Genomic DNA, 19,487 nt, shown 5'->3' on the forward strand with positions numbered 1-19,487 from the left:
ATGCCGATGAATATGGGATTAAGTGAATAAGATGAAGTTTGTCATTTCTGAACTTTCAGGTTAAATCATCACAAGAAAATAAAAAAATGATAGGATAGTATTAAGAAAATGTACACAAAGCCCACCAGCATGGGCATAGACATGTGAATCAGGAAGTCACAGTTTGATTTCCTGGTCAGGGCATGTGCCCAGGTTGCAAGCTCAATCTTCAGGGCTGCATGTAAGAGGCAATCCTTCAACTATTCTCTTTACTGATATCAATAAAAAAAAAAAAAAAAAAAAAAAAAAAGAACCATTAAATTCTTCTCTCGCATGACCTCAGAGAAGATGACTGCATTTACTCTGGGCTGCCACATGTAGGAAAGACACAGGTATTCAACAAATATTTCTTGGACTTGCATCTTATTTACAAAGCATAGAGATACTATTCAGATCGTGTGGCCCTGAGTAGCAGTTCCAGAAATAACCACAAGGGGGCGCTCTCGGTAAGCATATCATAGTGGTTGATAAAAAGAAGAAAGTTTGAGAGTAGTGCCTCTGTACCTGTTGGAGAGGCACCTGGCTCAGAGAGTAGCAAGGTGGCCTGCCTTTTTTTTTTTTTTTTTTTTTTCCCTAGAGATCTTACTAGAACACAGACATGGCTCCTACAATTGAGATTTCAGCTCTAAAAAGCTTCACATATGTGTATATACATATATTTTCCTCTGAAATTATCCTCAACATTATATTTCTTGAAGTCAAATAAGAAGCAGGCAATCTTGTCAACTAAAAATTTAACGATGTGATAAGTATCTTAGTTGTCTTAGTTGTATCTAGAAAATACAAATTATGACAAGTGTAAAAAAATAATTTTCTTTTTAAAAAAATATATTTTTTAATTGATTTCAGAAAGGAAGGACCAGAAAGGGAGAAACATCAATGCTGAGAGAGAATCATTGATTGGCTGCCTCCTGCACACCCCCTACTGGGAATCGAACCATGACCTCCTGTTTCACAGGTTGATGCTCAACCATGCTGGCTGGGCGAAAGAGTTGTTTTCTTAATTTTCCTAGTCTTTACACAATATCATTATCAAACTTTTTATTGTAGAAAGATATGCATAACGTAAATTTTACTATTTTTTGTTTTATGGTTCTGGTGCATTTTGTACATTCACATTGTTCTGCCACCATTACTACCGTCTGTCTCCAAGCCTTTTCATCTTCTCAAACTGAAACTTTGTCCTCACTCAACACTAAACCCCACCCCCCTTTCTCAGCCCTGACACCCACCATCTAATTTCTGTTTCTATGAATCTGACTCCTCTGGGTACCTCATATAAGTGGCATTGGTTGTTTTGTGACTGGCTTATTATTCTTAGTACAATGTCCTCAAGGTTCAAGCATGTTGTAGAGTGTGTCTGAATTCCCTTTAAAAAAAATTATTCATTGGTTTTAGAGAGAAGAACAAGAAGGAGTAGAAGGAATAAGAGGAGGAGGAGGAAGAAGAGGAGGAGGAAGAGGAGAAAGGAAAATATAGACTTGCTGTTGCACTCATTTATGCATTCATTGGTTGCTTCTTGTATGTGCCCTGACTGGGGATTGAACCTACAACCCTGGGGAATTGGGATAACACTTTAACCAACTGAGCCATCTGGCTAGGGCTCCCTCCCTTTTTAAGGTTGAATAACATGCCACTTACATATAGACCATGTTTTGTTTATCCTTTCATTAATGATGGACACTTTCATTGTTTCCACCTTTAATCAATGTAAACATGGGTGTGCAAATATCTGTTCATATTGAGGTCTCTCTCTTGAAAAACGCAGGGAAAATGGGAAAATTCACACTTTCTTGAGTTATTGTGATTCAAAATTGCCCTAAATATATATATATTGTGATTCAAAATTGCCCTAAATATATATATAAATATATATAAAGTAGATATCACAGTTAATAAGGAACCTGAAATTTTTGAATTGAATATATTAGGTTATTTTCCCCCTAACAATTAAGAGAAGTAAAGCCAAATAACACTGACTCTTTAAAGAGTTGCTGTGCTATATAAGATGATTTAAAATGCTTTTAAAAATAAGTCATCTCCCCCCACACACACAGATGAGTGATGACCAAGAAATCATCGGACTGTGGCATTTACAGGCCTAGATGGTGAGATTCCAAAACCCAGGTGACAGAAGTGCTTATAGAAACCCGAGGACAAAACCTACCTTGGAACCTGGTGACAGGTTACAGCTAATATCACTCACTATACCTCTTTTGAGAGAAAGTAGTGTATGTTTATGTGTGTTTTTTGTTTTTCATTTTTATGGTTACCCTAACAAAGCAACAATGGCTAGATAGCTACATTTGGAAAAATGGTGAGGTTTTGTGGAGGGGGGGGGGGGTGCCATGCAGGTGCAGGAGGGTCCCAAAGAGGCTGGTGCTGGCTGGGCCCTGCCATCCTGAGGGAGCCCCAGGGGCCTGGGAGCAGGCAGCACCTGCGGTGACCCTTGCTGACAGCAGGTGGCAGCAGTGAGCAGCTCCCCATCTTTCTGGGTTCCACTCTGGCCCTTAAGTCTGAGAGACTGGTTACCTATTCACATGACCAGTGGCTTATATCCCTGGATGGGTTACTCAACTTCTCAAAGAAACGGAAGAGGCCAAACTAACCACTAGTCTCCGGTATTTTCCTAGCAAAAGCCTGCCACATTTCATGAGTTAGCTTTGTGTTCCTGAAGACCCTCAGAAGAAACTATTTCAATGGCATAGAAAAGATTGGAAGAAAATTCACTGAGGTTTCATGCTGATACTTCCAAGCAGAGCTGAGAAATGGGACTCCCACTTTTGACTTTATATGCTTCTGTATTTACTTCTTAATGCAAATAATTTTAACTCTATATATTAAAGAAAAGTGAAAGATGATGGTAATATTCTACAATATTTCCATTTATTATCCAAGAAATACCATAAACAGACTGAAAGTATTATGAACTTTTAGTTCTTTTGTGATCAAAAATATAAACAGGCGGGCCGGCATGGCTCAGTGGTTGAGCACCAACTTATGAACCAGAAGGTCACAGTTAATTCCCAGTCAGGGTTTATGCCTGGGGTTGTGGGCTCGATCCCCAGTGTGGGGCGTGAGGGAGATAGCCAATCAATAATTCTCTTTCTCGCTGAAACCGGTTTGGCTCAGCGGTAGAGCGTGGGTCTGCGGACTGAAAGGTCCCAGGTTCGATTCTGGTCAAGGGCATGTACATTGGTTGCGGGCACATCCCCAGTAGGGGGTGTGCAAGAGGCAGCTGGTCGATGTTTCTCTCTCATTGACGTTTCTAGCTCTCTATCTCTCTCCTTTCCTCTCTGTAAGAAAAATCAATAAAATATTTTTTAAAAAAAATAATAATTCTCTTTCTCATCACTGATGTTTCTATCTCCTTCTCCCTTTCTCTTAAAAATCCATTAAAAAATTTAAAATATATACTATATTTATATATATAAATATAAATATATAAACAGAATCTACGCCTATGCTTCTCATAGACAATAAAAAATATTTGAAGGCCTTCTCTAGTGATATTTTTCAATTAAAAAAAATAGTCTACAAAACTACCACCTGAACAGATAAACTCTCCAGGGCAGGCAGACTGCTAATCTGAACAGATCTCAGCCCTGATGAAAGCAGCCCGTGGAGACTGCTCCATGGGGATTTTAAAGCAACCAGGCACTCCAGTTTTGCCCCATTCCTGCAATAAATCACCACTCATAAAGGGAGCTCTGAACTCGTTTTCAGCTTTTAGAATGGCCACCAAAGCTCAATCCCCTAATACCTGCGAGAGAGCCTGCGGCCAGGCCCGTGCTGGGCCCTGGGGAGCCAAGCAATGCAGAGGGGCCTTAGCTGAGCCAGTGGAGCTGGCAGAGCCAAGCAGACCCTTCCTTGATCTTGGCCTGTGCGCAGGTTCCCTGTGAACATGGATGGACCTGGAGAGTATTACGCTGAGCAAAATAAGCCAGTCAGAGAAAGATAAGTATCAGATAATATCACTCATATGTGGAATCTAATGAACTAAATAAACTGATGATCAAAAATAGACCCAGAGTCATAGAAGCATGTTAAACCTCAGAGGGAAGGCAGGGGAGGGTGGGTAGGAAGAGATCAACCAAGGACTTTTCATGCATATATTCATAGCCCATGGACATAGACAATGGGGAGGTGAGGTGCTGGGATGAGGCGTGAGGGTAAACTGGAGGGAGTAAATGGGGGGGAAAGGAGACATATGTAATACTTTCAATAATAAAAATTTAAAAAATAAAATTGCATTTTATTCCTATACTAGAGGCCTGGTGCATGAATTCATGCATGGGTGGGGTCCTAATGGGGGCCGGTCAGGGTTTGGTTGATGGGGGTAGGGGTTGTGGGAGGTTGGCCGGCCAGGCTTTCCCCTGATCAGGGAGGGGGCTGGGGGGGCAACTGGGGAAACAGGCCCGGGGGGGGGGGGGGGGGGGGAGATGGGAAATTGGAAGCTAATCAGGGCCCTGATCAGGACAGTTGGCCACCAGAGTGTGCATCATAGCGACTGGTTGTTCCAGTCATTTCGGTCATTCCATCATTCTGGTCATTTGGCAGATAGATAGATAGATAGATAGATAGATAGATAGATAGATAGATAGATGTCATGAAGAGGCCAGTATTATGCAGTTGACCAGAATCTACTTGGCCCACGTAGAGCCTGGGTAGGATGTAAAATTAGATTCACTTTCCTGAAAACCCGTCATTTAAACAGAAATTAAATTCTGCAGTAGTGCCTATTGCAGGGGTCCTCAAACTTTTTAAAGTGGGGGCCAGATCACGGTCCCTCAGAGAGCTGGAGGGCCGGACTATATGAACTACTAATTCCTACTGTAACACCTCGGCTGCGCTCACTGCCCAAAAAACCTGGCGGGCCGGATCAGACTCCTCTGCGGGCCGCATGTGGCCCGCGGGCCGTAGTTTGAAGACCCCTGGGCCCTATGGGATTTCTGCAGGTGGATGTTCTGATTTCAATTTTTATGAAAAATGAAAGCTCATCTTACAAAGCTCATCTTTGAGGGATCCGTGACCCTGAAGTGGGGCTCCTTCTCCCTCCCACTGAGAAGGTCAATCCATCATTGTAAATGTCCAAATGTCAAGAGAAACAGAGATCACCTCTCCCTTTGGGCCAAATTCCAGATATTATTTTTTCTAACCTGTTAATTATTTGCAAATTTCACTGAAATGATTCACTTCTCAATTTAATAGATTTTCTTTACATCCCTAAGCTTATTTTTGAACTCTCATGCCTTACCTATTAACTTCACACACGTTATTTTTTATCTACAGTATATGAGACATTTATTTTCTTCCATCCCTGAGTATAGAAGCCCAGGCATCCAGATGGCATTGCACACTGTGCAATAGTTAATATCACCACATTCATAGTACCCAAATCCATTTTCTAAATTTTAAATAATATTTATAGACTCACTTTTTATTTATTTTTTAAAATGTATTTTTATTAATTTCAGGGATGAAGAAAAAAGGGTGAGAGGGATAGAAACATCAATGATGAGAGAGAATCATTGATTGGCTGCCTCCTGCACACTCCTCATTGGGGATCTAGTCCACAACCTGGGCATGTGCCCTTGATGGGAATCAAACCTGGGACCCTTGAGTCTGCAAATCAATGCTCTATCCACTGAGCCAAACCAGCTAGGGTTCACTTTTTTAAAAAACACCTGTATTTTTACTGATATATTATTTTTCTCCCCATGAAATTGACAGGAAAAAGACACCTTAAGTTTAAAAGGAAAAGGAAAAGAGAAAGCCAGACTATTCTGATATTCCCTGACTTTCTTTAATCTTTAAGTAAATGAGCATAGATTTTTCACCTAAGAACACCTAGAATAAGAACTATGGATACAATTCAGACATACTTTTAAGAAATTAACCTAACAAGATTAGATATCTTTTCAGTTTAGGCTTTTCTCTCTCCTGTTAACACTTCCTTTGATTCTCTAGTACTACTGAATAAAATCCTTCTTCTAAAATTTTTTCTTTTAAGCTTTTTCTTCAGATATTTGTAACATTAATTTATGAGAGTATGGCAAGATTTCAATGGGTAAATGTTTCTGCAAATACACTTACAATACATTCCTGTCTTTGCCTCATTCCAGGGATAGTCTAAGTAACTTTAAAATATCAGTTGTAAACATTAAAGTTAGAAAATGTACTTCTCTGACTAATTTTACATGATACCACAAAAGCTTAGGTTTACTTGTGCGAATATTTCTTATTGCCCAGAGGATTTTTCCCCTTTGCATTATAGAACGTCCTAACAAAACTTTTTATAGTCAGTTAGGAATTGGAAACATACTAAAAGTAGTGGCCTCTCTCTGGTACTATATTTAAAGATGTTTGGTACATAAATGTTAACTTAGATTATAATATTTACAAAACTCTTACTAAAATGTTATGTTTGTGCTATAACAGTATCTTTCCTAGACTAAATTATTACTTAAAATAACCATTTTAGCCCTAGTCAATTTGCCTCAGTGGATGGAGCGTCGCCTATGGACTGAAGGGTCCCAGGTTGGATGTGGGCCAGGGCACAGGCCCGGGTTGCGGGCTTAATTCCCAGAGGGCAGTGTTCAGGAGGCAGCCAACCAATGATCCTCTCTCATCGTTGATGTTTTTGTCTCTCTACCTTTTCTTTCCTCTCTGAAATCAATAAGGAAATATTTTTAAAATAACCATTTTATAAGATAAGTAATAAAAAGTGTCCTTAAATTTAAATCACTAGTTCTGTGGTTGGTTAATTGTTTTTATTGACAGAATCACTAAGTGGATTTTCAGAATAACAATTTTTTAAAAATATATTTTATTGATTTTTTACAGAGAGGAAAAGAGAGGGATAGAGAGTTAGAATCATCGATGAGAGAGAATCATCGATCAGCTGCCTCTTGCACACCCCCTACTGGGGATGTGCCCGGAATCAAGGTACATGCCCTTGACTGGAATCAAACCTGGGACCTTTCAGTCTGCAGGCTGATGCTCTATCCATTGAGCCAAACCGGTTTCGGCAGAATAACAATTTTTATTATTTCAGATATAATGAGCAAACGTGGCCATTCTGTCTTTTCACAGTGGTTGGCAGGATGGAGAACTGTCACCAGTAACTAGGAAGAGTTTTAGTTTTGCAAGATGAAATTTCTGGAGATGAATGCTGGTGATGGTTGCACAGCCATGTAAATATACTTAGAGCAACTGAATTGTACCCTTAATATGATGAAGATAGTAAATTTTATATTGTGCGCATTTTACCCCAATTAGAAATATATATATATATATATATATATATATATATGTATTTCACACACACACAAACAAAAAAATTTTAAATAGATGCATAAAAGGACTCAACACCTGTGTACAGCTTAGTGAATTAAAACACACCTAGATAAGCAATGCCCAGAACAAAAAATTGAACATTTATATATATATATATATATGTATATATATATATATATATATATATATATATATATATAATTTTTTTTTTTACAGAGAGGAAGAGAGGTATAGAGAGAGTTAGAAACATCCATGAGGGAGAATCATCCATGAGATCCCCTACTGGGGATGTGCCCACAACCAAGGTATATGCCCTTGACTGAAATCGAACCTGGGACCCTCAGTCCGCAGGCCAATGCTCTATCCACTAAGCCAAACTGGTTTCAGCAAAAAAATTGACCATTTCTTTACTCCAAAGACCCGTCTTCTTTTCTACGCCCACCCTTTTTTCGATTGTATTACTCACTCCAAAATTGTTCCTGTGGAAATGATGGAGACCATTGAGAGGGAGAAGCGAGGGAAATGAGGAAGGAAGCAGTTTGTGTTGTGCTAGACCTATGATGGAATTTCAGAGCCAAGCCTAGGCTAAAGAGGATGAAAAGTGGTCCCAATGCAGGCATATAAATGGAGAAGGATTTGGTCTGTATAAGGCATGCAAAATCATTTGGTCTGGCCCTGCCAAGGCTTTAGGGGTGAATTAATTAAATGTTTGACCAAATATAGCAGGCCATTTTTTTTTATCTGTGCATATTTTACACTTTAATATAAATTTCAAAAGATAAAATATAACAATTTTGTCTATGTTCAAATCCACTTAATTTTATCTGAAACACAACATCCTATATAATAAAGAGGTAATATGCAAATTGGCCATCACTCCAACACAAGATTGCTGCCCCCATGTGGACACAAGACTGCTGCCATGCATGAATTTTGTGCACTGGGCCTCTGTTTATAAAATAAACAGCTTCTGCAACAAAATCAACATTAAGAGAGTTGTTTTCTTAAATTATTTTTTAATGGTTATAGTGGAGCCAATTTTCCTCATAAAGTACTTATTGGGACTTAGCACACTCTTTAGGCTGATAATCTTTTATTCCTAGAAAAGCTTGTGGCTTTATATAGGAAATGTAAAAAGCCTGTTTAACCTCATTCACAGTTGTTCTCAAGGTCACTACATTAATTCAGTGTCTCATCTCTGAAGGATTACTCTGGGATTCTTCTCTACAGTCTCTCTCACTTTGTTGTTGTTGTTGTTAACCCTCATATGAAGATATTTTTCCATTAACTTTTAAAGACAGTGGAAGGGAGAGGGAGAGACAAAGAAACATGAATGTGAGAAAGACACATTGATTGGTTGCCTCCTGAGTGTACCTTGACCAGGGCAGTGTATTGAGCCTTTAACTGGATACATGCCTTTGACTGGAATAGAACCCTTTAGTCCGTAGGCCCATGTTCTATCCACTGAGCCAAACTGGCTAGGGCTTCTCACACTTTTTAAATTCATTTTCCACAAAGCCACCAGCACAGTCTCCCCAAAACAAAATTCTGATCACATGTTTCACTGACTTGAAATCCCTCTTTGTCTTGCATTTTCAGTTAATAACAATTGCCAGACTTTTGGTTAGCACATGCTTAAAGCTGACACCCTACTTCAAACGTTACAAAACATGGAGGCCAGGTAAAATATAGGTTTTCAGAACTTCTTCTCTAATCAAATAAAAGGAGGAAGCCGGGGAGATTTTGTTCTTTTTGCCCCAGAAATGGAAAAGAGGAAAGAGAGGAAGGGGCCAGCAGAGGACTGAGGGGGAAGACTAAGTTCACCTAGAGGTGGGTTTCATGCGAGGGTGGCATCTCCCTGGGCCCGCTTGCTCTGCCTTTCCCCAGGACTAGAGGCACCTTCCTCCCACAACTTGTCCTGCTGCCAGAGTTCCTTCTGCTTGTCCTTTTGCAACCCTGGCCTTGGTGTTGACTTCTGCTACTGCTGGCTTTCCTCTGTAGGACCCGAAAGCTCCTTCCTCTCCTTGTCCTTCTCATCCTTCCCATCCTTCCGCGGCCGGATCAAGCCCCGGAGGTCCATTACTGGTGAATAGAGGTCCCAGGCTGGTAGGGGTGCCTTGGGGTCCCTGCATCCCCAAAAAGAGCAGCTGCACAGGGTGAGAGGGCCCAGCGAGCACTGCACAGACCTGTCCACAGGTGGGCTCACCTGCACGCCCACCTCCTTGGTGTTGGCCTTGCACAGCAGCAGGCCCAGGCTGGGGTCCATCTGGGAGAGAATGGCCTTAAGCTGGACCCTCTTGTAAGGTTCACTGCAGTAGGCCCAGGCATTGGTGGGCACCACCAGCCCCGTCCTGGCCAGGAAAGTGGGGGCACCAGTGTTTTGCCTCCAGTGAGGCTGTTGGTGGTCAGAGTCCAGGCTGGCCCAAAGGCAGTGTGTTCCCATAGTGTGTTTCCTGGTACAGGCCTGAGGAACTTGGACAAAGTGCTCCATCTGCTGTCCAGGCTTAGTGCAATATCCTGATTTAGTTTACATCTGTCCTTGTTCTGTCTTCTACTTTCATCTGACCCTTTTATCTCAAGTTCAAGTTGGCTCAGGTTCATCCCTATATTTTCCACTTATTTCAGATTCTGGTGGGAGCTGTGTATTACCCTAATTGAAGGGAGTGGTGGGAGGAGAGCTACCTACCTACAGAGGCCTAATTACCATCTGATTCAAATTGCTCTTATCTTTTCAATTCACTGCTCCTGAATCTTTTTTCAAAGCTGTTTTTCATTGCTGACTTATTCACACTCATGATATAGTTAGCCATTCATTTATTTATTCCGATAGTAATGTACCATTTTAGAGATCCTGTTTTAAAGCATATAGTAAAACAAATACAAGGAGTACAGTAAATTGTTTGAACAGCCTTATACTAGAAGAGTGTAAAGAAGAAAATACATTATTATGGCAGGGCACAGGGACCATAAAGTTATGGAGGGGTGGGTAAGTGTATATAGTGAGAGAAAATATATTTCAGAGGGTTGTATGACATGCGCCCTTCCCTGCCTTCCCATCTGCCATATGCATGTGAGAGTGAGCAAATTGTTCTGATTTAGAGGGTAAACACAGATCTAATAGCAGGATATTATCTAACATCTAACCCACTTGAATTAAAACCTGGGCCTTTGTACCATGCAAGTTACTTAAGTTATTGTTTCCTTATGACAATACTGTTAGGGTCATTGAAGGAGGAACACACGAGGCCAAAAGGGGTGAAGAATTATGAATTAGGTCATCTAGAAACCCAGATGGGCTGAGCCCCAAAGTGGCACCAGCACCCAAAGACTGGCAGTCAGAGGTTTTTAAAGGACTCCATACAGACTTTTTCTGGGTCGAGAATTCTCTGTGCAGGCCTGGATTCCAGGAAAATCTGGAGGGGAGAGATAATGGTTTTAGCAAGTGGAATGTGGTCTAAGCAAGTAGAATGTGGTCTACAGGTCAGTTCCCAGGGGAGAGGGTATCGATTCAATTATTTGATCAGACCTATCAAGTACCTGTACTAACTAATTTATAGGATTATTGTAAGATTAAAATGTGCTATTGCATATGAAGCACAAAGCAGACTCACCTGTTCAATAAGTGCAACTATTGTTAGATAAGTGTTTTTACTGTTCAGACCTAGGTGATCATAAGCTCTGGTATTTCTCTGTATTGGTCAGCTTCCTGCTATAGCTGAGGTTATGATCAAACTGAAATGACACCTACAGAGCCCACCCTTTTTAATTTTTAATCTTTATTGTTGAAAGTATTACAGATGTCCTCCCCCACCCCCATCCCTTCTAGCCCACACCTGACCCTGACCCTAGACCTTCACACTATTGTCTATGTCCATGGGTTATACATATATGCATACAAGTTCTTTGGTTAATCTCTTGTCAACCACCCACTCTTCCCCATCTTGCCTCTGAAATTCCACATTCTGTTCCATGCTCCCACGTCTCTAGAAACACTTTGTTCATCCATTTATTTTGTTCATTAGATTCCACATATGAGTGAGATCATGTGATATTTGTCTTTCTCTGACTGGCTTACTTTGCTTTAGCACTGTGGTTGGCAAACTGTGGCTCGCAAGCCACATGCAGCTCTTTGGCCCCTTGAGTGTGGCTCTTCCACAAAATACCACGGCCTGGGCGAGTCTATTTTGAAGAAGTGGCGTTAGAAGAAATTTAAGTTTAAAAAGTTTGGCTCTCAAAAGAAATTTCAGAGAAACCAAAATGGCAGCATAAGGTAAACACCTATACTGTGGCTCGGACAACAATTTTAAAACTGCAACTGGAAGACAGAGCGGACATTGTCAAAACCACCGGGAAGCTGGCTGAGTGGAAATTCTACAACTAGAAGGAAAGAGAAAAGGACACTGAAACTCAGAGGAACTCTGGAGGTGCAGAGACCCGTGTACGTGGAAAGGGTGGGCAGCTGAATATGCGGCTGGCTTACTTGCAGCTCATGGAGAGGGCGAGCAGCAAACACTTTGGCTAGCTTTCTTGTTTGTGAGGAAAACAAAACCTCCTGACTGCACTGAAATCCAGCTCCGGGTGAAACTTTGGGTACCAGACTCATTCAGGGAGAAACTGGACTGTCTGGAAGCAGGTGAAACTCGAGAGCAGGCTTCTCTCAGAGGTGCGCACAGCCATTGCCGCGGGACACGGAGACATAGGGCACTCGTAGACTGGGGCTGATGGGGAAACCAAAGCTGTTTGCTCCATCCTGAGACTCCGTACCATCCAAGTTGAACACAAGCCCTCCCAGTGGCTAGCTTTCTCGGAAGGGAAACAAAACCTACCCATTGTACTGAAATCCAGCTCTGGGTTAGACTTTGGGTACCACACTCACTCGGGGAGAAACTGGACTGTCTGGCAGCGGGTGAATCTCAAGAGCACCCTTCTCTCAGAGGTATGAGCAGCCATTAGAACGGGGATGACAGGAAACCAAGGCTGTCTGCACCGCACTGTCACCACCCCATCCAAGCTGAGCACAAAAGCCCTCCCATCGGAGACACTGCTGATCCTCACAGCCAATTGGCCTGGAGATCAACTCCCCCTAATAATACCAACAACAATTAAGGCTTAATCACAACAAGACTACACACACAGCCCACAAAGGACTGCACAAGAATGTCCATCTCAGGTAACCGGGGAGGCTGAGCTACTGGGCCCAAAGGACACTTTGCATAAAAAGCAACTCCATCAACTCAGGGAAGCAGCTAAAATGCAGAGACAAAGAGGTAGGCCACAAATGAAGGAAATGGAGAAAGCAAAAGAATGGACATAGAGTTCAAAATCACAGTTATAAGGTTTTTCAAGAATTTCCTAGAAAAGGCTGATAAATTTAAGACCCTCAAGGATATGAAAAAAAACCAACTAGAAATTAAACATACACTGACTGAAATAAAAATATTATACAGAGATCTAAAAGCAGACCAGAGGATTGCAAGAATCAAGTCAAAAATTTGAAATACCAAGAAGCAAAAAAACATTCAACCGGAAAAGAAAAAAGAAAAAAGAATCCAAAAATTTGAAGATAGTGTAAGAAGCCTCTGGGACAACTTCAAGTGTACCAACATCAGAATTATGGGGGTGCCAGAAGAAGAGAGAGAGAGCAAGATACTGAAAACCTATTTGAAAAAATAATTACTGGAAACTTCCCCCACCTTTTGAAAGAAATAGACTTACAAATCCAGGAAGTGCACAGAGCCCCAAACAAAAGGAATCCAAAGAGGACCACACCAAGACACATCATAATTAAAATGCCAAGAGCAAAAGACAAAGAGAGAATCTTACAAGCAGCAAGAGAAAAACAGTTACCTAAAAGGGAGCACCCATACGATTGTCAGCTAATTTCTCAAAAGAAACTATGCAGGCCAGATGGGAATGGCAAGAAATATTCAAAGTGATGAAAGGTATTCTTTAAGAAGAGGAAGAAGGACAGATAAAGATAAATATTATGAACAACAAATACATATCTATCAACAGTGAATCTAAAAACCAGGGGAATAAAAAATCTGATGAACAGAATAAACTGGTGAATATAATAGAATCAGGGGCATAGAAAGGGAGGGGACTGACAATTCTCAAGGGAAAAGGGGAATGGGGGGTGCAGGAAGAGACTGAACAAAAAGCGTACACCTATGGATGAGGACATTGTGGGGGAGAGGGGAAGGTGGGATAAGAACCTGGTGGAGGGGAGATATGGGGGAAGAAGAGGAACAATTGTAGTAATCTGAATAATAAAGATTTAATAAATTTAAAAAAAAGAAATTTCAATCATGATACTGTTGATATTTGGCTCTGTTTAATGAGTTTGCCAACCAGTGGCTTAGCATAATACTCTCCAGGTCCCTCCCATGTTGTCTCAAAGAGTAAGAGACCCTTTTTTTTTTTTTTTTTACTACTGCATAGTATTCCATGATACAAATGTACCACAGCTTTTTTATCCACTCATTTGCTGATGGACACTTGGAGCCCACCCTTTTTCGAATCTAAGGCTGCTTCTGCTGTTTACTGCCCAAGAGCCTTCCAGAAGCAGCAGGGCCCAAGGGCAGCTCCCACCTCCAGAGCCCAGTGGAAGGCGTACCAGGCCATAAACAAACCCGAATTAAGCCTTGTGGGCAGGTCAGACCCTGTGCATGAGGAGGACAGGGCCTTGCCTTCCAGGGAAGTTTGAGGGGGAGGACAGGCTCACACAGGGTGGTCAATACCCTAACAGTGTAAAGGGCTCCAGCGCAGCCTGCAGAGGGGAGCAGCTCACAGCACAGGAAGTTACAGTGGATTCCCCATTTCTCAGGCAGGGAGACAGACTCCAAGTTCTTGAACCTGCTAAGAGCATCACAGGAGGAGAGCTTCACCTGTCAGCCCGCCCACTCCACAGGGAGCAGGCCCAAAACCGGCCATCCTCCAGGGGCCACACGGGGTTTCCAAGGTTGGCGACTGCTGGGCGGGAACAGATGCCTGTCAGAGACAACAGGCCGGGAGAGACCCCTCAACGTGAGACAAGCTAAGCTAAGGCGATCGAGTCGCGGAGTGTCCAGAGGGCGGCCCTCCGAAGGCTCCGGGAGAACCGCCGCCTCCCACAGCTCCAGGCGTCCACCAGGCCCGGCCGCTCGCAGACCGAGCCGGGGGCGTGGCTGCCGGACTTCCGGGCGGCGCGCGCTGCGGAGGGCGTCGTGACGTCACTGGGAGGCGTGCGGCGCGCGGCTTTGGCGCCCTCGGTTGAAAGCCCGGCGGGACCAGCTGCGGGGAGGAGGGTCGTCGCCAGGAGAGTCTGCGGAGCCCGGGAGCGGCGTCTGTGGAGGCGGTTAGTGCTGCGGGGGGCGCCGCCGGCCCCGCGCGGGTGGGCACGACGGCCGGTTCTCTGGGCCGGAGGCTGGGCTCCTCTCCGGGGACGCGGCCGCGCCACCCGCCGGGGTGGGCTCTGGCCGCGGGGTCCCAGGCTGAGCCTCCCTGCACACCAGTCTCCTCCCGCCACTTCCCTCACTGTCCGCCCCGCTCACCGCAGCTGGTGCTGGTGCGATGGAACGTCCTGATTTGAAATGGCGTTTACCTCTAATGGGAGCCCACGCAACACGTGACTAGTTAACGTAATTAAAATTAATGTCAAAAATGCTGTTTCTGAGTTGCACTTGCCACATTTGCAATGCCTGACATGGCCGGCAGGCACGGTATGGGCAGCACAAATGCGATGCTCCCACCGTTGCAGGAGTCCATTGCAGTCCCAGAAGACGGACCGAGACCAACCGTCAGTGTCCCTTGAGGCAACTGTAACCTCACAGCCCCTTAAGGACCGCACCCCGTGAAGTGTGTTCTGTTCTCTTTTACAGACTCGTTTTCCAAGTGTCGGAGTAATATCGTAGAGAAAAATGCCTATTGGGTGCAAAGAGAGACCAACTTTTTTTGAAATTTTTGAGACGCAATGCAGCCAAGCAGGTACTGGTGGATTTTATATAGATTAATTGCAGTGAGCAATGTTTTCAGAAAAATATGTAAATGCCTAGGCCTTTTTGTTTACATAGTTAAGAGAATAAACATTTACAGTTACCAAATAGTAAGAAACCAATTTCTTACCGTTTAATCCTGGTGATTAAAGAGGAGACTGGCCCTTGATTGGCAGTAGGACGAATTGTTTTTAAAGCACAGAACCTCCAGCAAACGAGAATCATTGGCAATTTCACTTTATAGGAGAAGTCATAGTTTTTATTCTCAGTACTCCTTACACTCTTAAAAATGATTGAGGGTCTCAAAGAGCTCTTAATGTAAGTTGCCATATTAGAAGTTAAAAATATGAACTTTAAAAATATTTAGTAATTCACAACAAAAATTAAATCAATGCATATTAACATGAATAACATTTTTATGAAAAATACCTATATTTCGGCCTGTGGACTAAAGGGTTCCAGGTTCGATTCCAGTCAAGGGCATGTACCTTGGTTTCTGGCACATCCCTAGTGGGAGGTGTGTAGGAGGCAGCTGATCTGATGTTTCTCATCGATGTTTCTAACTCTCACTATCTTCCTTCCTCTCTATAAAAATCAATAAAATATATTTTAAAAAAAGATTGGGAGGATGTCAAGCTGACGGAGCCTGGTAAAGTTTAACAAAATTCTAATTCTCATTTGAAAGCTCACATTGTTTCATTGGCTCTTGTTTTCCCTCAGTGACAGGCTCACTTCATTCGTTTTTTTAAAAAATGTCTCCCAAATCATCTAACTCAGAATGAGTTAGTCATTCTTCCTATTAAAAATGGCTTTCTGGGGAAAAAGTGATAATTTACCTCAGACTCATCACATGAGTGCTTTTATCAAGAACTATTGTAGTTAAATATGCAGAAATGCTTTATGCATACTTTTCATTTTGTCACAGGAAATATTAAAACAACATGTTTTATAATATTAGTATTGGGCTTTAATAAAACTAATTTTTACTACTTCATTAAGGACATTTTAAATTAAACTGGCTTTCTGGTTTTGGATGTCTTGTTTTAACAAGTGCATAGTGATGAAGAATACAGTGACTGCTAGTACAGTTTGTTGCCACTGCCTTGGCTCATGCAAAGGTGTCATCAGTGTCACCAGTGGTACAATGTCAGCATTGTGAAAAAGACAAATGTATTATAATGAAAATAGTTTTGACCTTATGGACCTCTTGAAAATGACTTGGGGAACTTTCAAAAGGTCCCTAATCAGAAAGAAACTTGTACCACCATTTAGAACAGCTACTTTAGGAGTGGATAGATTAGAGTAGAAGTTTTGCCATTTCTCTTTAGCAGATAATCTTTTTATTCCCTTTTATTTGTGAGTCTACATGTTCCTTATACCTATAGATTTTTCACATCTACTTATGTGGTCTCTATAAACAATTTGAATTGTGTCTGTGGAATGTATTCTTACTATGGTTTTTGTTTCTGAATTGTGAATATAAAATAAAGAAAACTTTAGAAGAGTTAATAGAGTTAGGAGCGATCTCCTTGTAACTTTTGTAAACTTGTTATACCTCGCTACAGATTCATAAGAGAACAAGTGATCCTATTTAATTAATATGCTTTAACAAAAGTCATCCACAGCCCAAATTTCAAGTCATCCACAGTCCAAATCTCAAGCATCCTTTTCTATGTTATGATCTTGACTGGCTCATGAATTTTTCCCTGTCTCTGATTAAAACCAACATGAGATTTTTATTTTTCTTACAGATTTAGGACCAATAAGCATTAATTGGTTTGAAGAACTTTCTTCAGAAGCTCCCCCATATAATTCTGAAACTGCAGAAGAATCTGAATATAAGTCCAGCAGTTATGAACCAAACCTATTTAAAACACCACAAAGGAAACCTTATCATCAGTTGGCTTCTACTCCAGTAATATTCAAAGAGCAAGGTCTAACTCTGCCACTGTATCAGTCTCCTTTAAAAGAATTAGATGCGGGCAGATTAGATTTAGGTAAGTAAAGTGTAGACTAGAGAAAAATATGAAGTAGGAAATTAGACAAACCTGTATTAAATGTCTCTGCTGTCATTAACTGTGTCATATTGGTCAAATCAGCCTCTCCGGCTGCACTTACCCACCTAAAAAATGGAGATGATGAAAATAATATCTTGGTAAATTGGATTAAGTAATTTTTTTTACTGAATAAACTGCATTAGAGAAGGCCATTCATATGCAGAAGCCTGGGTGTGTTTGTAGATTGTGTGGGGCGGAGTCTCAGTGCGTCACTAGGCTAGGGCGTGGCCAACGGCGATGGCTGCCAGTCCGCCTGCTCTGCCTCTGACTGCGGCCCTGAGTCTCTCGCCCCAGCACAGCAAACAGTTATTCTCTCTCTCCCCCTGTCCTTCCTCTCTGGAATCAATAAAAATATATTTTTACAAAAGAATTATATTTAGTTTTGTAAGAAAGTGCAAACCTCCAAAGTGGCTATACCATTTTGCATTTCCACCAACAATGAAGGAGAGTTCCTCTTGCTCCACATCCTCACCAGCATTTGGTTTTCTGTTTTCTATTTTCATTCTAATAGGTATGTGGTAGTATCTCCTTTGTTTTATTTTTTAAGTCCATTTTTTTTTTCCTTTCTGATTAGGACCTTTTTAAAGTGAATAGGAAGGTGAAATTTCAAAATACAGGTTTAGCTACTTTTTAACATCTTTAAAACTTTCATAAGAGGAGGTGCGATATTTTGTTGAAGTGGGGTGTTTAACTTACACATTTGGCTTATAGTGATTATTGTACTCCCTGTTACTTGAGAAATGAGGATATAATACAATGTTTTATGTATACTACTACAAATAGTTTTTAGTTTCTCTTTGCTTAGTTTATTAACACTAATATGGCTTATTTTCCCCAAAATATCTCTAAGTTAGAGATGGTAGGATCAGTTAAAGTAACTATTTTTAAAAGCAACTTTTAAGAGTAATAATAAGTGCTTCAAGTGCCCAATTTGTGATACAAAAAAATAGGAATGCTGAAAGACAGTAGATTGGATTTGCTAGAGTCATATATAAGTTTGGAAACCCCGCCTGAGCAGTATTGTCTGAGAATGTAGAATGAAAGCATTATGTGTTGCTGTCTACAACCCCCTTTTCTAATCCTTGCTAATTCATTCAGCTAGTATTGGTGTATAGTATCTACAACATATCAGGCAATTATTGTGTTGTGGTTGCTAAGGATGCTGTGATAAGTAAGATAAGATATCTCCCTCAGGGAACTCATAGTCTAACTGGGGAAATGGCGACAGTGTATGGTGAACTCCGCCGGGAACACACAGGAGGGCACTCACTTAGTCTTACCTTAGGGATGACTAAAGTTTTCTGGAGAATATAATTTCAAAATAGGAGCCTAAAAGAGGATGTGCTAGTCAGGGGTCTTCAAACTTTTTAAAGTGGGGGCCAGATCACGGTCCCTCAGAGAGCTGGAGGGCCGGACTATATGAACTACTAATCCCTACTGTAACACCTTGGCTGCGCTCACTGCCCAAAAAACCTGGCGGGCCGGATCAGACTCCTCTGCGGGCCGAATGTGGCCCGCGGGCCGTAGTTTGAAGACCCCTAGAGAGAAAGGCCCAGGCTGAGAGAAACCATTCTTGCAGGATATGCAGGTGGTTGTGTGCAGCTGAAAAGAGTATGAAAAATGTCGTCATAGAAATTAAATCATTAGTTCTTAAAGGCCTTGTCACCAGGGACTTTTGTTAGGAAGTTTGAACTTGTTATTGAGAACAGGTCTTGAAAGGTTTTCAGCAGAAAAGTCGTATGGTCAGATTTAGTACCGTGGTGATTTTCAGTAAGTCTTTTCCTTTATCCTTATTCTCCATGATAACTTAGTACTGTCTGTAACTTAATAATAGGACATAGCACATTCCACTTTGTCTTCTATTGGTGCACATTTCAAAAAATTTTCCACTATATTCTGAACTCCTTGAGGTTAAAGTTGTATCTTGATTACATTATTTAAAATGCCTTATGTATATTATATACTTTTAATAAGGTTGTTTAAATGGGATCAGACATCCCTTTGAGGGATGAATCAGCAAACTGAGATGCCAATTCAGACTGAATTCCCCATATGTTTTCCTTTCCGGCATAGATGAGACTATTTTAAATACATCCAGAGAATGAAAATTCACAATATA

General features: G+C 41.5%; 1 protein-coding gene and 1 pseudogene across 4 annotated transcripts in view; one reads left to right on the forward strand and one right to left on the reverse strand.

The window, feature by feature from the left end:
- Positions 1–9,175: 9,175 nt before the first annotated feature.
- Positions 9,176–9,829, reverse strand: LOC311619672 (protein ZAR1-like; annotated as a pseudogene). The gene has a single exon. The product of its transcript is annotated as a protein ZAR1-like (transcript).
- A 4,707-nt stretch (positions 9,830–14,536) lies between these two features.
- BRCA2 (BRCA2 DNA repair associated) overlaps positions 14,537–19,487 on the forward strand; it is a 70,070-nt gene continuing 65,119 nt past the window's right edge. For all 3 annotated transcript variants that reach the window (XM_084878501.1, XM_084878502.1, XM_084878503.1), the window contains exons 1-3: positions 14,537–14,674; positions 15,198–15,303; positions 17,063–17,308. In XM_084878501.1, coding sequence (XP_084734627.1) covers positions 15,237–15,303; positions 17,063–17,308 — 313 coding nt within the window. In that variant the 5' untranslated portion in view covers positions 14,537–14,674; positions 15,198–15,236. The remainder of the gene's footprint in view (positions 14,675–15,197; positions 15,304–17,062; positions 17,309–19,487) is intronic.

The sequence above is a fragment of the Pipistrellus hanaki genome, assembly GCF_964339955.1.
Source record: "Pipistrellus hanaki genome assembly, chromosome: 3".
In the NCBI taxonomy this organism is placed as follows: domain Eukaryota; kingdom Metazoa; phylum Chordata; class Mammalia; order Chiroptera; family Vespertilionidae; genus Pipistrellus; species Pipistrellus hanaki.